Source organism: Grampus griseus, assembly GCF_964374135.1.
Source record: "Grampus griseus genome assembly, chromosome: 13".
NCBI classification, from domain to species: domain Eukaryota; kingdom Metazoa; phylum Chordata; class Mammalia; order Artiodactyla; family Delphinidae; genus Grampus; species Grampus griseus.
The window spans coordinates 16,434,368-16,451,012 of NC_139007.1; the positions used below are offsets into that span (position 1 = coordinate 16,434,368).

General features: G+C 43.3%; 1 protein-coding gene across 1 annotated transcript; it reads left to right on the plus strand.

Annotated features, from left to right (window-relative positions):
• The first annotated feature begins 15,427 nt into the window (after positions 1–15,427).
• LOC309831397 (GTP-binding nuclear protein Ran-like) lies at positions 15,428–16,197 on the plus strand. The gene has a single exon (XM_082668559.1). It carries the CDS (start codon positions 15,463–15,465, stop codon positions 16,111–16,113), a length of 651 nt encoding a protein of 216 aa, XP_082524685.1. The 5' UTR covers positions 15,428–15,462; the 3' UTR covers positions 16,114–16,197.
• Positions 16,198–16,645: the final 448 nt, after the last annotated feature.

Below are 16,645 nucleotides of genomic sequence, written 5' to 3' on the forward strand. Positions count from 1 at the left end.
GCAGGCTCTCAGGCAGAGGTCACTATGAAGTCAAGCACTGTGGTTTCTGACAAGCCTCCTCCAGCTTTGCAGAGACCCTGAGCGTGATCATCTTCCCTCCTTTAACTTCCCGTGCTTCTGAAACATCCTCAGATTTTTCTGGGGTACCTGATCTGGCACCTTCGTTATTCAAGGCTAAAAGATGGAGCATCAGGGTAGAAGGGAGAGCCAGGAAGAAGGAGGAATAATGGTGCCTAAACTGCTGATACTTTCTCACCAGGGCTTATGGCCTCCCGCAGCCAGCACAGAGCTAAGAGCTGGTGGAATCCATCTACTTCCAGGTTAAGCTGTCAGTGGGAAAATACCGGAGTCCCTGAGCCATGTCACCCCAGGCCGGGCTGGCTAACACCTAAGCACTACAGCTAAGCAGTATTCTGTCCTGATTGATGATTTAGCTGTTTCCTCATTACTTAACACAAACTCCTTAAAGAGAAACACGAATCTGTAAAGTAACACAGAAGCTCCGTAATGGTCCTTGATACCACCCAAACACCGTTCACTTGGAGAATTTCAAACATGAATTGCGTCACCATCCTTTATGGGAAATGCGACAGGATTTGAAACGGTGATATGGCCAGGTCATTCAGTGTATAAAGTCGAGATATAGAAGTAATGGTGAAATACAGGAGAAAATCGAGTTACAGAGTAACCCAGATGGTTGAACAGAAGTCAGAGGCTTCTGGGTTCTGTGCTGTCTTGTTTCCATGTCCTCAAGGGAGCACGTTACTCTCGCCGTGGCAAGGCACTGATATGTGGTTCTTAGCTCCTCTTCTCACTAATAGAAACTTAATTTGGTTTTGGGGAAACAGTCTGTCCAAGCTAACCACACACACTATATTTTCAGTCTTCCCTGTAGCTCAGGGTGGCCATGGGATGTACTTCTGTCCAATGCAATGTAAGGGGTGGTTGACAGTGGGTTCCTGGGAAACCCTCTTTGAATTCAGCAGCCTGGGCCTCTCTCCCTGCACCTTCCCCCTTCTTTCTTAAAGGCACCATGTTTGGAGGTAGAGCAGGCAAGTTAGCATCTTGATGAAGAGAGGCCCAGCTAAGGACAGCAAGGCAGAAAGCCAGAGCCCCTCTACCGGCCCCGGGCTGCTTCCCCTGACCTCTGTGTTTCAGCCACTGTCGTTTTGATAATTGGAGCCAAACAGAATCCCTCACTGACACACTTATCTCACTTATCAGGCGAGGGCCCCAAGGACCCCTTAGCTGACCAAAGCCACACAGCCAAGCCATAGTTCAAATCCACATCTGCTTCGCAGAAGACCACTCTCCCTCCACTTCTTTGTCTTTGCCTCTGCTTCCTCAGTGGAGTCCTGGAACTTAGAGTGTTCTCCTATGGCTGAAGTTCCTAAGTCTGTTCCCCTTTACAGACAGGCTTATTCAGGTGTATGGCAAAATGATTCAGTGAAAAAAAAAATATATGTATATACACACACACACACACACACACACACACACACACACACTCAGTGGAAAAAAAAAATATATATATATACTGTTATATAGTAGGTCCTTGTTTATCTATTTTATATATAGTATTTTGTATCTGTTAATCCCAGACTCCTAATTTATGCCTCCTGCCCTTTCCCCTTTGTTAACCATAAGTTTGTTTTCTATGTCTGTGAGTCTATTTCTGTTTTGTAAATAAGTTCATTTGTATCATTTTTTTAGATTCCACATATAAGTGATATCATATGATATTTGTCTTTGTGTGACTTACTTCACTTAGTATGATAATCTCTAGGTCCATCCACGTTGCTGCAAATGACATTGTTTCATTCTTTTTTATGGCTGAGTAATATTCCATTGTGTATATATATACATATATATATTCACATACAACACATCTTCTTTATCCATTCATCTGTCAATGGACACTTAGGTTTCTTCCATGTTTGGCTATTGCAAATAATGCCGCAGTACACATTGGGCTGCATGTGTCTTTTCAAATTAGAGTTTTCTCTGGATATATGCCCAGGAGTGGGATTGCCGGATCATGTGGTAGCTCTATTTTTCGTTTTTTAAGGAACCTCCATATGGTTCTCCACAGTGACTGTATCAATTTACATTCCCACCAACAGTGCAAGAGGGTTCCCTTTTCTCCACACTCTCTCCAGCATTTGTTGTTTGTAGACTTTTTGATAGCCATTCTGACTGGTGTGAGGTGATATCTCATTGTAGTTTTGATTTGCATTTCTCTAATTATTAGTGATGCTGAACATCTTTTCATGTGCCTCTTGGCCATCTGTATTGTGTTCCTTGGAAAAATTTCTGTTTAGGTCTTCTGCCTATTTTTTGATTGGGTTGTTTGTTTTTCTGATATTGAGCTGTATGAGCTATGTGTATATTTTGAAAATTAAGCCCTTATCAGTCACATAGTTTGCAAATACTTTTTCCCATTCTGTAGGTTGTCTTTTCATGTTGTTTTTGGTTTCCTTCACTGTTCAAAAGCTTATGAGTTTGATTAGGTCCAATCTGTTTATATTTGCTTTTATTTCTATTGCCTTGGAAGACTGACCTAAGAAAACATTGGTACAATTTATGTCAACGAATATTTTGCCTATGTTCTCTTCCAGGAGTTTTATGGAATCATGTCTTATATTTAAGTCTTTAAGCCATTTTGAGTTTATTCTTGTGTATGGTGTGAGGGAATGTTCTAACTTCATTGATTTACATGCAATTTACTGGGGTTTTTTAAATATTTTTTTTTCTTTTAAAATAAGGTAACATTTATTTTGGAAGATTTTTCTTGTCAAGGAGAAAATCTATTTTCAGTATATCAAAAGGTCAGTGCCATTCAGGAGCAAATAAATATGAAAATAGGCCATATCAGCAGCTACTAGCCCTAGTGGAGTCACATTTCCCTATTTTCTTTCTTAGTTAGTTGCAAAAGAATATGACTTTGCCACAGGTCTCTTTGCACTACACCAATAGTCTGTATTTGTAGATTTTGTTGTATTTATGTTGAGAATACTTACATATTATGTTCCTGAACAGTCTGGAAGATGAGTTAAGTACCCTTTTTATTTTATCCAGTCATAAAAAGTGGACATGGTTAATTAATTTATTTTCTGGTTTTATTTCATTTGAACTCTGTACAGCTGATTTTTACCTTTCTCTGATACAACATATTGTAGAAACATGTCTTTGACGTGAGATTTTTAGAAAGGTGTAACATCTTCCTTTAGGATAGCAAAGTACTTCTCAGGTGAGCGTACGTCACCGCAACACCATTAGGTCGTTGGAAGTAGAGACAGTTTAAATTCAGCCATTAATACATTTTTTAAAGACATATTAAGGATAGGTCCCCTTATCAGCCATGCTACTTGTGCTAAAAACCTTACAGCATCTATCAAATGCCATTACGCTCTTGCAGACACATGCAGCATCTGACCACAGTGGCCCTGTGAGCACTGAATGTAGCTGCCTGGGGTTTGGTACAACTTCTTTGAAAAATTGTCTTTACCTCTGGCTCAGTGTTTCTCATCAATCATCCGCTTCCGCTGATAATGGTATCTGTTAACAGGCAGACAGTCCATCGTCACCCCAGAGTATGTCTTAGCACTCCTACACCTGAGTGCTTTCTTCCCATGGTTTACTAATTAAAAGAAAGAGTCAGAATATTCAGTGATAGATCAAGGAGGCATATCTTTATTTATGATGCTTCTTTCCAAGTAACGTATAGAGATCCCAGCTAACGACCTCGGGACTTTTCCTCTTGAACAGTTTGCCCGTATTCAGGCCAGCGCTTCTGAAGTCAGAAGCTGGAGTGTTCTGGATAAGATGAGCTGCTTCATTGCCACACATTTTAAGACTCTTAATCGTTACGGAGGTTTAGTGGGCCTGTGCTGCAGTATCACAAGGTTTGTTGTATAAATGTAGCTATATTTATGTTTTTAATTATTTGTGCACTAAATATTTCTAAAATTATCTTTGTGGTGACATACAGTGAAAACCAGAGAAGCGGTAAAACCATAAAAACAAAAAAGAAAATATTCGCAAGTACTTGACTCTGCTTAGTCGCGGGCCCATGGCGCTGGCCAGGAGGGCAACCTCTGGGGGGAGAAAACAGCTATTTGCTGCTTTTTGAAGAACAGTCAACTAGACAGGGATTATATTTGTCGGAGATGGTGGTCTTTAGTTCTGAGCCCTCCTGGTGGTTTAGTTATGGATTTCCTGAGTTCCAAAGACTGATCATTTTTGATGTGGGGACTTTTAAGTCTTTGTAGATGTTACAAACAGTCCCAAGGAAGATAGTAAGGAATTGAATTATGGTCGTGGAACAAAAACAAAGGTGAGAAACAGGATAGAGGTATTAGTGGATTTGGCGTTAGGAAGGATCTTAGTGGAGAATGATGACGAATCCCCAGGCTCCTGACACTTATACCAATTGAGATAAACTATTAATAATAACGCAACGGAATAAAGGCAGTATGGATGCATGTATTTGTACATTACCTATAAGCAGAAATTTATAAATAACCAAAACGTTCAGTGATAGGACGTAATGAGGACGTAAACTATGGTGAGAATGAAAAGTATCATTTAATGATCTGACTACATGCTGAGACTTAACGAAAACAAAAATTCTGTCGTGGAACCTGAGATCCACTCCCTCCCTGAGTTCCCAGGATTGTCTTCACCTCCCTTTTACTGTTGAAACCAAGGTTGCTGGACCTGGCATCCTTTCCAGGAATCTGAGGTTGATTTGCCTAAGGCTAGAGAGCACAGGTGAAGAGTGGTTGAAAGGCTGGCCTAGCAGAGCATCCAAGCCTCTAGGAAGGCCAGGCATGGAGAGGGACGTGGGGCCTGAGAAAGTCAGAACACCTGAGCTCGGAAGTGGGGGGAGGCAGACGCTAAAGAGATTCCCTAAGGAGCTTTTGTAGAAGGTCTGTGGCCTCACTCGTGGGCAAGGACAGCAATGTTAAGGGCTCAGAACCGGCATGAACCATTCGTTTCTCAGTGTAGGAAATGGGATAGGGAATTGACGACGCACTCACAGGCTGTTTTAATACTTCTCCTGTACAACCCGTTTCCCGTGGTTGCAGCCCTCCCAGAAGAGCTGTGGTGGGAGAGGCACTGTGCTGAAGACAGCACAGCTTTATCTCAACCCTGTGCCAACCCAAGCTTCTACCTTCCATGGCACTGAAAGAGAGAGATTAGCAGAAGGATGCAGATAAACTGGAGTTTCTGGTCCTTGATGTAACCCTACTCTTTTTATACTGCATTCCACACAATAAGCATGTACAAAGAATACATTTAGCAACAAAATAAGGACTTCTAGGATCATGCCCTGCGTGCCAGGAGCGCTGTGGTATAATCTTCGTGTGGGTATTGTACCTTTGGGTTTTAAAGCTCTTAAGAAATCCACATTTGCCTGCTGCAGGAAGCAGGATGTGGTGAGCGGTGCTGGCCTCCACTGCAATGGGAGAGGCCCCGGAGAGTGCAGGAAAGAGTCCTGGATTCAAAGGCAGGAAACCCTGCCAACTGACTAGCTGTGTAACCTCAGGAAAGGCATTTAATCTGAGCCTCGGTTTCCTCCTCTATCAAATTAGACAAATGGTGCCTTTCTCATCTTTCAGAACTGTGGTGACCACCATGAGATGTTTGAAATGAAAATCTTTAATTTTCTCTAAAAGATAGGTATCTATGAATATCTGTAAAGCACTACATAAGCGAATATTAAAATAACGTACTGGGGCTTCCCTGGTGGCGCAGTGGTTGAGAGTCCGCCTGCTGATGCAGGGGACACGGGTTCGTGCCCCAGTCCGGGAAGATCCCACATGCCGCGGAGCGGCTGGGCCCGTGAGCCACAACTACTGAGCCTGCACGTCCAGAGCCTGTGCTCCGTAACGGGGGAGGCCACGACAGTGAGAGGCCCGTGTACTGCAAAAAAAAAAATAATAATAATAATAATAATAACGTACTGAAACCTGTTCCTGCCTATTACAGAGAGTCCTCAACACCCCAGATAGGTCCTTTAAATGTAACATTTAAATACTGAGGATTTTCAAACCTATCAATGTAGCTAACCTCTCTTCTGAGTTCGAGACCTTATCTGAATGTCATACAGGCCTCCAACTCAGGATAGCAAAACCTACCTCAAAGTCTGTCCCGCCTCCTGTTTTCTCTTTCTTAATGGATGACATCACCATCCATCCAGCGACACACACCAGAAACTGTCATGCGCTGCCCCACCCCATCACTTACTCCTAAATTCTGTGCACAGACGTGTCTGTATCTGCCCCAAGCACCACTGCCTTAATTTTCCTCTAATTGATCCTCTTGCCTCTGTTTATGCCCCCTCTAGCCGCTTACCTATGCTGTTGCCAACAACATCTTTCTAAAGGTGAAGTCCAGTTATAACACACTCCTAAAATTCTTCAGTGTCTCGCTGTGGTCCTCAGTATAAACCCAAGCGCTTTAGCAAAGCTCACCAGCCTCCTCATGATGGGCCCCACCCCCTCACCAGAGTCCTGTTTATGTATCTCTCCCGCGGCTCCAGAATCCGGGCACATTGCCCTGCAGCCCCTGGAGTGTGCAGCCATCTCCCCATCTCCGTGTATCGCCAGTGCCGTTCCAAGCATAATTGTCCTATTGAGCTGACTCTTAGGGATCTTCAAAGCTCGATTTAAACACCACCTGTTCCAGCCTACCTGAAATGATCTCCATCTCACGCCACACACAGACACACACAGACCCTTCTTCCATCCCTGTGGCCATAGTCTCTCATATGCTTCTCATATCGTTATGGTTTCCTCTCTGTTTTTGCTACCACATGAGCTCCTTGAGGGCTACTGAGATTTCCATTGTTTTCTCTCCAACAACTTGTTTGGGACCCGGCATTCTCCCGACCTTGACCAGTGTGAAGAGTTGAGGAGATCCACCCAGAAGGAATCTTCTTTGGAATCCCTGTCCAGACAGGAAGAGCATCCCTTTCATCAGGCATGACCTTGAGGTTGTCAGGCAGATGGAAAACAAGAGCTCAGTAGTTGAGTCATAGGAGCTCTCCTATACCAGTGACACTTTGAAGGAAAGTTCACAACCTTCCGGTTATTTTTCAGATATGACACAACACAGAAAGCAGAGGAGGGCTCCTTTTATTAAGCTACAGTCCAGAAGAGAATCAATGGAAGAGTGTCCCCAAGGCCCAGGGCAAAGCAAACACTTCAAGTAGGAATGGGAAGTCCAAGGGAGTCAAAGTCCAAGGGCCATAGAGAGACCACACCTCTGTGGGCTGAGCCCCTCAACTTCCCCCCAGCAATGGGATCTCACGCAACACCCTTGCCCTTGACGCATCCTTGGGATAGGAGCAGCGGAGGCGAGAGGTGCCTTTAGCACTTGCCTAGAAATCTACTCCTTGACCAGTATTTCTTCCTCAAAAACAATTACACATTTCATTAAAGTAGTGATTAAATCACTGTTGCTATCTTGATGTGCCCAGGCACCACCCAGACAGGCCAGGAGAGGTGCTCCCTCCGCGTCAGGTCTTGCTGTCTCAGGGGCCGTCTTTACCCTGCAAGTTGTTCTCTGCCCGCCCCGGCACAAACGCCACACGCCCACGCGTGCGCACATACTCACGCCCAGGCATGCACTCCTGCTTGCCCACTTACACTTATACACATTCATGCCCACACATGCACACACACACACACACACACACACACACACAATCCACCACTCATATGAGTGTCCTGGTGTCAGCAATAGCTTAAAAATCCTTTGCAAAGTCGATGCCCATTCTCCTTATCTTAGCAAAATGGTTAGATAACCTGCTTCGATCAACCAACAGAATAAAGAAGGAAATGAGGGCAATTTGCTCAAATTTGGGGGCTGCGGTATATTTTTCTTTTTCCATTCTGTCGATTATAATCAGACAGATAGAAGGACGGAGACACACACCAACACACACATGTCCTTCAGTGAGGGAGTGCCACCCTCACCCTTCTCTCGCTGCCAAAGATGAGACACTGTGTTATCTGTAACCTAGGTTTTCTTTGTCAGTATTTTAGCAGACTCTTAACAGCCTGACTAGTGGTATTTCTGGCTTTACTCTGGGATTCATCCATCTTTACTTTTCTTAACAAGATGACTCCTGGAGAAGAAAGAAAAACCAAAGGGGGTTAAGGATGCTGATACTATTTATTGAGAATACGTAACTTTTAAAACATTTTAATTTATAATAATTTGGTTGGGAAGGACCCAAATTAGTTCCAATTATATTAAGGGATTAGGAAAAGAATCAAGAATGTGAGAATTCTGGTGATTTATGTTTCTTTCTTTTTGCATTTATGCAAAGCACGAACGAAGCGTTGCCAGACTTAGCAAATAAAAATAGAGGATGTCCAGTTAAATTTGGATTTCAGATAAACAATGAGTAATTTTTTAGTGTAAATATGTCCCAAAGATTGCATGGGACATAATTTATACCAAAAATGATTCATTTCTTATCTGAAATTCAAATTTTAACTAGATATCTTCTATTTTATCTGGCAACCTTACATGTATTACTTGTGGTAATACACAGTTAAAAGAAAAAAGGAACTATTAACATTTAAAAAATTTTTATTTTATTGAAGTATAGTTGACTCACAATGTTGTATTAATTTCTGCTTGTACAGCAGAGTGATTCAGTTATACATATACATACATTCTTTTTCATATTCTTTTCCATTATGGTTTATCCCAGGATATTGAATATAGTTCCCTGTGCTATACAGTAGGACCTTGTTGTTTATCTGTTCTATATATGCCAGTTTGCATCTGCTGACCCCAAACTTCCAATCCATCCCTCCCCACCCCTCTCCCCCTTGGCAACCACAAATCTGTTCTATCTGCGAGTCTGTTTCTGTTTTGTAGATAAGTTCATTTGTGTCATGTTTTAGATTCTACACATAAGTGATATCATACAGTATTTGTCTTTGTCTGACTTACGTCACTTAGCATGATATCTAGGTCCATCCATGTTGCTGCAAATGGCATTATTTCATTATTTTTTATGACTGAGTAGTATTCCATTGTGTGTGTGTGTGTGTGTGTGTATATATTATATATACACACACGCACACACACACATACATACATACCACATCTTCTTTATCCATTCATCTGTTGATGGACATTTAGGTTGCTTCCATGTCCTGGCTGTTGTAAATAGTGCTTTGAACCTAGGGGTGCATGTATCTTTTTGAATTATAGTTTTGTCCAGATCTATGCCCAGGAGTGGGATTGCTGGATCATATGGTAACTCTATTTTTAGTTTTTTGAGGAACCTCCATAAAAATGGTATTAAGAAAAAGCCTCTGCATCAAGTTCAGCAGATATCTAGATATTGGTATCTAAAGAAAACCTATTTACTCAAGAAACAGAATCTACATTCCTCTCCTGGACAGTGGGCAGGACCAGCTGGGTATGGGAACCTGTAGTCATCACCTGTGGACGAGCTGGAGAGCTGACATTTGATTTAAACCCAGGAATCTGAGGTGTGAGGGAACTTTTCTCTCAATAAGAGGATTAGAGAGCTCTATACATACATCTCTATATTTATAACTATATTCATCGTGGAGCATTCCTGCATCTGAAGGTCCTGGAGCTGTGTGCAGAAGGAGAGCGGGAGGGTGGCATTCAAAGTGAAAAAGAGAATTTCTTAATTCGAGGGTTTTTCTTAATCAGCGAGCTTACGAATTAGAAAAAGCATCAGTTCAAATTTCCTAGTATATGATCCAGCAATTCTTGTGTGTGAACTTACATGTATCCCACCTTTTCTTTAAATTCAATCACTGTCCTAGTACATAGGTAGACAGCAAAGAAACAAAACAAAATTCACGCCCACCGAGAATGCTCTTCTGACTTCAGTATCCCAGACCATAGGTCCACTGAGACTTTGCTAGCCTTTCAGAATCGTGAATGTTTGAGTAAAATTACTTTATTGTTAACAGTCAAAACCTCAAGTTATTCCTGTCCGTGCCTTAACAAATAGCATCAAGGAACTTGCATTAATATTCCATTGAAGTCAGTCAGACACCAAATCTGATTATGTTCATTTTTAAATTACCTTCACTTCAAGGAATGATTTGTTGAAATTTCATTGTCTCTGTGGTTTTATAAATTACCCTAGGAAATGGTGCCTCACGAACTTCTGCGATTCTTAATAAGTTTACATGATTAATGCCTATTAAAGTTTATTAAGAACTTAGCATGATAAATATTAAATGTCCATTGTGGTAATTATTAGCTGTTATTCAGAGTCATTCTTGCAATGAAAGATACTGTGAAAGATCTCTGGAGGGAAACAAAAATGTCAAAGACAGGCCTGCCTTTTCATAGAAGCCTTGAGTTTCAACTTCTGACTTTCACTGAAGAGTTTTCCAACCCCGGCCCCGCCAGTGGAAGGGTATGTATGGAGCAGAGCTTAGCAGAGTCAACAGGCAGCCTCTTTGGGTGTTTCGCGGTTTTTGTTTTGATTTGGTTTGTTTTTCCTGTGTTCAAGCTTCACTATTCCAAGACTTAAGTAGAGACCTTAAGACAAAAATGAGAGGGAAGGATATTCTTTGCCTGTGAATTCTCTTAGACGATGAAAATCCATTTCAAAGATACAAGAGAGGGCTTCCCTGGTGGCGCAGTGGTTGAGAGTCCGCCTGCCGATGCAGGGGACGCGGGTTCGTGCCCCGGTCCGGGAAGATCCCACATGCTGCGGAGCGGCTGGGCCCGTGAGCCATGGCCGCTGAGCCTGCGCGTCCGGAGCCTGTGCTCCGCAACGGGAGAGGCCACAACAGTGAGAGGCCCGCGTACCGCAAAAAACAAACAAACAAACAAAAAAGGATACAAGAGAAACAATACTGGCATGTTTTTTTTACTTTTATTGAATTATAGTTGATTTACAATGTTGTGTTAACTTCAGCTGTATAGCAAAGTGATTCAGTTATACATATGTATATATACATTCTTTTTTTTATATTCTTTTCCATTATGGTTTATCACAGGATATTGAGTATAGTTCCTTGTGCTATACAGTAGGACCTTGTTGTTTATCCACCTTGTATGTAATAGTTTGCATCTGTTAATCCCAAACTTCCAGTCTTCCCTCCCCCATCCCCCTCCCCCTTGACAATCACAAGTCTGTTCTCTATGTCTGTGAGTCTGTTTCTGCTTTGTAAATAAGTTTATTTATGTCATATTTTAGATTCCACATATAAGTGGTATCATATGGTACTTGTCTTTCTCTTTCTGATTTTGCTTAGTATGATAATCTCTAGGTCCATCCATGTTGCTGCAAATGGCATTATTTCACTCTTTTTTATGGCTGAGTAATATTCCATTTTGTGTGTGTGTGTGTGTGTGTATAATATATATTATATATATCACATCTTCTTTATCCATTTCTATGTTGATGGACATTTAGGTTGTTTCCATGTCTTGGCTATTTTAAATAGTGCTGTGAACATAGGGGTGCATGTATCTTTTCGAATTATAGTTTTGTCCAGATATATGCCCAGGAGTGGGATTGCTGGATTGTATGGTAACTCTATTTTTAGTTTTTTGAGGAACTTCCATACTATTCTCCATGTGGCTGCACCAGTTTCCATTCCCACCAGCAGTGTAGGAGGGTTCCCTTCTCTCCACAGCCTCTCCAGCATTTCTTATTTGTAGACTTTTTAATGTTGGCCATTCTGACAGCAACACTGGCACATTAATAAATTAATAGTACAGTCCTTCTTGTGCTCCCTTGAATTTCAAAAACCCTGTCCTTCTAAAGTTCAGAGTGCTAAGCAGACAGCCAGTTTACTTCAAGAGGCTCAGACAAACAGTGGAATTGCTCAGGCTGCCTGCAAAGTCAGCAAGCAGAAGGAAACCATGGAGCCAGAAAGGAAAGACAGGGATTTTTTTTGCTGCTCATTTAGTAACATTTCAAGGTGGTGATGTGGAGAAGAGTGTGGAGCACGTTGTCTGAAATTATGAACTGAGTCTAATCCTTCCTCAGAACTTACCCAACATCTTAAGCCAAGTTTGCCAGGGTTGAGTCCATTTAAAGAAACTGGTGATCACATCTCTTTCATTCAGAAGAGAACATGTAACTTAGATCCAACCAGGAAGTGTCAAGGACAAGGCTTCAATAAAGAGATATTTTCAAAATCATTGTTCCTAAGATCATATTAGACACATGTTCTCATAATATCATCTTGACAAGGACATGAAATGAAAGGGCAGATGTCAGAGGAGGAAGTAAAGTAACTTTACTGGAACCTGGGACTTGGTTCATAGCCACTGCAATTGGGCTGCCCCACAATTCCTTATCTCACTTCCCTCCTCCTGAGTGTTCAAAATAGGAATCCAATCCAAGGTCAGAATGTTCTGAGTTTTTGTTCCAAAGGAAGAGTCCAGCTTCTGTGTTGCTTTCTGGGAAGGTGTTTTCAGGGAAACTTTTTCTCTTCCCGGCATCACTCACTTCCAAGAGCCTGAGGTTGGGCATTGGATGTTGGTTTATACTGAACACGAAACCAGAACTAGCTCAGCATCATGACAGAGAAAAATCATAAGCTCCTTGGGAGAAATTTGAGAAACACGTTGTAGATTCAAAAGTTCATTTCTAAGACATCCTTGGGAACTCAGAATGCATTTTCCCGTAGGAAATGTTAGGTCAGCCCACCACAGCCAGCAGCACTCATCACATAGCAAAAAGAGTGCTGTGCTAACAGCATTCTAGAGCCTAATGGGCACTGCTTCTGAGAGAGCACATCGCAAGTCTCAAATAGGTCTACCAGAACCACAGCACTCTCGCTTTCCCCGGTTCAGTGGCAAGATCTTCCCCCATCTCCTAGCTCCAATCTGGCGCCAGTGAGCCACAGGAGGTCTCCTCACAGCATGTGGCAAAGCAGTCCCAGCAAAGGCTGGTGTGGGGGTGCAAGGCCCAAGGGGGAAATGGAGGATGTGAGCGCCTCCAGATTTGAGAAGTACAGAGCCATGCCCCAGTGAGATCATCAACTGGGATTCTGTAGGAACAGTCACCACTGAGTCTGGTGGGGCAGGAAGAGGGTTTAGGTGGGGGGTTGTGTAAAGAACCAGATTGGGAAGGGACGTCGAGCCAGATAGGAGCAGAGGTTTTAAGGGAGGTAATTTTCCTGGTAATGGTTTCATCGGGCGTTCCTTTGGAAGCCCAAGGAGAAGAGCAGCAATGGAGATTTTCTGTTGTCATCTTCCCTGGTGGAGGCCCCTTTAAATGAACCTTACTTATCTGCAGTGCAGATCCACAACTCACCTGGGCCTCCCCCACCCCCCAGGGACTGCCTCAGACCCAGCTCACATGACTGTATCCTTGACCTTCTGTCCCATGGGACATCTGATCTCAACACAGTGTCAGCATTTATCCTTCAGTGCAAGCACTAGGGGGCAGGTCAGAGATGCTTCTGCTTTTGGAGCTGGCTAGGCCTTGGTTGATTTGTAAGAACACATTCTAGAACCAAACCCTTATATCTCTGTGGCCAGGACAGTGCAAAGGTTTCTCTCTTTCTCCTCTCAAATACCAAAGACCCACTATGTGCTAGACTTACTTTGGTCTTGAAGAAACAAGAATAAATGCTAATGGTGGTTGGGTGGAATGTTCGGTGAAAACACACTTGAACACAATGGGGTATATTAGAAGCAGTTGGAATCTAACCTATTGGACCAAAAGGAGGAAATGAGTAGTTCTTCCTATGCGTGTGTTAAAGAGACCTAAAACAGTGGAGAGCTAGAGTGGGAGCCTGTCAGGCAGCCATAGTGAGTGCAAACAAGCATAACCACCTTTGGCGAACCAAGGGTATGAGTCTAGGTTATCCTGCAGCCACCAAGATCAAAGTAATCCCAATTCCTCACTTCATTTGGACTCTTTGCCAACTAATCTAAACAGATTCACCCATATGCGCATGCATGCCGCCTCTGAGCCATGGGACTTTCCTTTCCACCACCAGCCTACAGATATTTTGGGGATCCCTATGTGAAGGAAACCTGTTCTAGAGAGTGCAGGACCAGAGCAATGGTGGCCAGGATCTGCTGGGCTGACCCCTGACAACTCTGCTGCCTGAGCTTGCTTTTCTGATTGACCCTGACTCTACCGCTTAGGGAGTGTGTGAATTGGGCAGCTTATCTTAACCTCTTGCAGCTCAACTGCCTGGGCTTTAAAATGGGGATTTATTGACCTTGCAGGTTTGTTATGAGGGCTAAACTATATAATGCACAGAAGATGCATGGCACACTGTCTGGCAGAACACGGGCCCTGAAGAGCTGGGAACTGCTCGTTCTATTTGCCTGTCCTCTCTAGAGGCTGCCCTGGGGAAAGAAATACAAAGGCTGCTTGTCCTGTGATTCTCAGAAGTTTCACCCTCACAGCCCACATTCCAGGGGCTGCAGTCAGCCCCTCTTTGGACCCCAGAGAAACATGTGCACTTATGAAATTACCAGTCGAGATTTGGTCCACCAGAGCCTGATACCAGGAGATGTCACCAGATGGGTTCTCCCTTTGCCTGGGAGTCTAGGATTTCCACCGTCTAAACATCCTTCATTGCCAAATGCTGCCACCCTCAGGGCAATGCTCCGTGTAGGTGCCCTGCCCACCGGCCAGAGCCTGGGACACAGCTTTCCTTTCTGTTTCCCACAGGCTGATCTGGCATTTCATCCTGCACCACTTGGGGAGTGTAACAAGGCGAGGGCCGGGGCGGGCTGTCTCTTGGTCACATGCTGCCTCTGGTGTTCCTGCTGGAAAACTTGCCTCTGTCACATCTAGATCCGCAGGGCCATGAGGCGAAGCTTTGGGAAGGAACAGTATGTGAAGATACTAGTCCGTGGAGTATTTTCGCCTCCTTGTGTGTTCTCTTTCCTCACTTCTCTTTCCTCACTTCCAGCAGGCTCAGATCTTATTGTCTCGGGCTAACAGGTGGTAGCTCTGAGTGTGTCTGGAGGATGGAGAAGGGGAAATGCAGCTTGCAGGGCTCCCTGGATTTTGCTTTCTAGAAGTCTCTTTAAGAAAACACATCCAGATGTAGAAAACAAACTTATGGTTACCAGGGGATCGGGGTGGGGGGAGGGATAAATTGGGAGACTGGGATTGACATATACACACTACTATATATAAAATAGATAACTAATAAGAACCTGCTGTATAGCACAGGGAACTCAATACTCTGTAATGGCCTATATGGGAAAAGATTCTAAAAAAAAATTTAAAAAGTGGATATATGTATATGTATAACTGCTTTGCTGTACACCTGAAACTAACACAACATTGTAACTCATCTATACGCCAATAAAAATTTTTAAAAGGAAGTGAGATACCTATCAAAAAACAGAAACCCACATCCGGGCTTTGAAAGAAGTGAGAGGAAGAGGTTGTAAAGAGAATGTCTTGAGTCAGACGGGCGCGGAGACGCTTCTGGAAGCAGCATCGCGATGGCTGCGCAAGGAGAGCCCCAAGTGCAGTTCAAGCTCGTATTGGTTGGTGACGGCGGTACTGGGAAAACTACATTTGTGAAACGCCATCTGACTGGTGAATTTGAGAAGAAGTATGTAGCCACCTTGGGCGTTGAGGTCCATCCCCTGGTGTTGCATACCAACAGGGGACCCATTAAGTTCAACGTATGGGATACAGCTGGCCAGGAGAAATTTGGTGGACTGAGAGATGGCTATTACATCCAAGCTCAGTGTACCATCATAATGTTTGATGTAACATCGAGGGTTACTTACAAGAACGTGCCTAACTGGCATAGAGATCTGGTACGAGTGTGTGAGAACATCCCCATCGTGTTGTGTGGCAACAAAGTGGATATTAAGGACAGAAAGGTTAAGGCAAAGTCGATTGTCTTCCACCAAAAGAAGAATCTTCAGTACTATGACATCTCTGCCAAAAGTAACTACAATTTTGAAAAGCCCTTCCTCTGGCTTGCTAGAAAACCGATCGGAGACCCTAACTCGGAGTTCGTCGCCATGCCTGCTCTCGCCCCAGCAGAGGGGGTCATGGACCCAGTGTTGGCAGCGCAGTACGAGCACGATCTAGAGGTTGCTCAGACAACTGCCCTCCCGGATGAACATGATGACCTGTGAGAAAAGTGAAGCTGGAGCCCAGCGTCAGAAGTCTAGTTTTATAGGCAACTGTCCTGTGATGTCAGTGATGCAGCATGTTTGCCACTTTATTACCTAGCTAAGCAGAACATGTGCTTAATGTTTGGGATGCTGAAGGAGATGAATGGGCTTTGGAGTGAATGTGGCAGTTAAAAAAAACAAACAAACCTTCATTTTTTTGGACCTGCATATTTAGGTGTTTTGGAACACAGTTCTTTCCTCCTTGAGTTTCAAATATAAGACTGCTACAGTCACATCACAATATTCAGTGGTGGAATCTTACTGTCATTCCCATTCCTTTTCGTTTAGAATCAGAATAAAGTTGTATTTCAAATATCTAAAAAAAAAAAAAGAGAATGTCTTGAAGAAGTAAGGTTGCCCAGGCTTCCCTCACGCTCTCTGATTTCCCCTCCAAACTGGAAACAGAGACCCCAGGCCAGAGGAGAGGAAGAGAGAAGACAGGGCCTGGGGTGCATGTGCTGGTTTTCTTTTGCTGCATCACACATCCCCACAT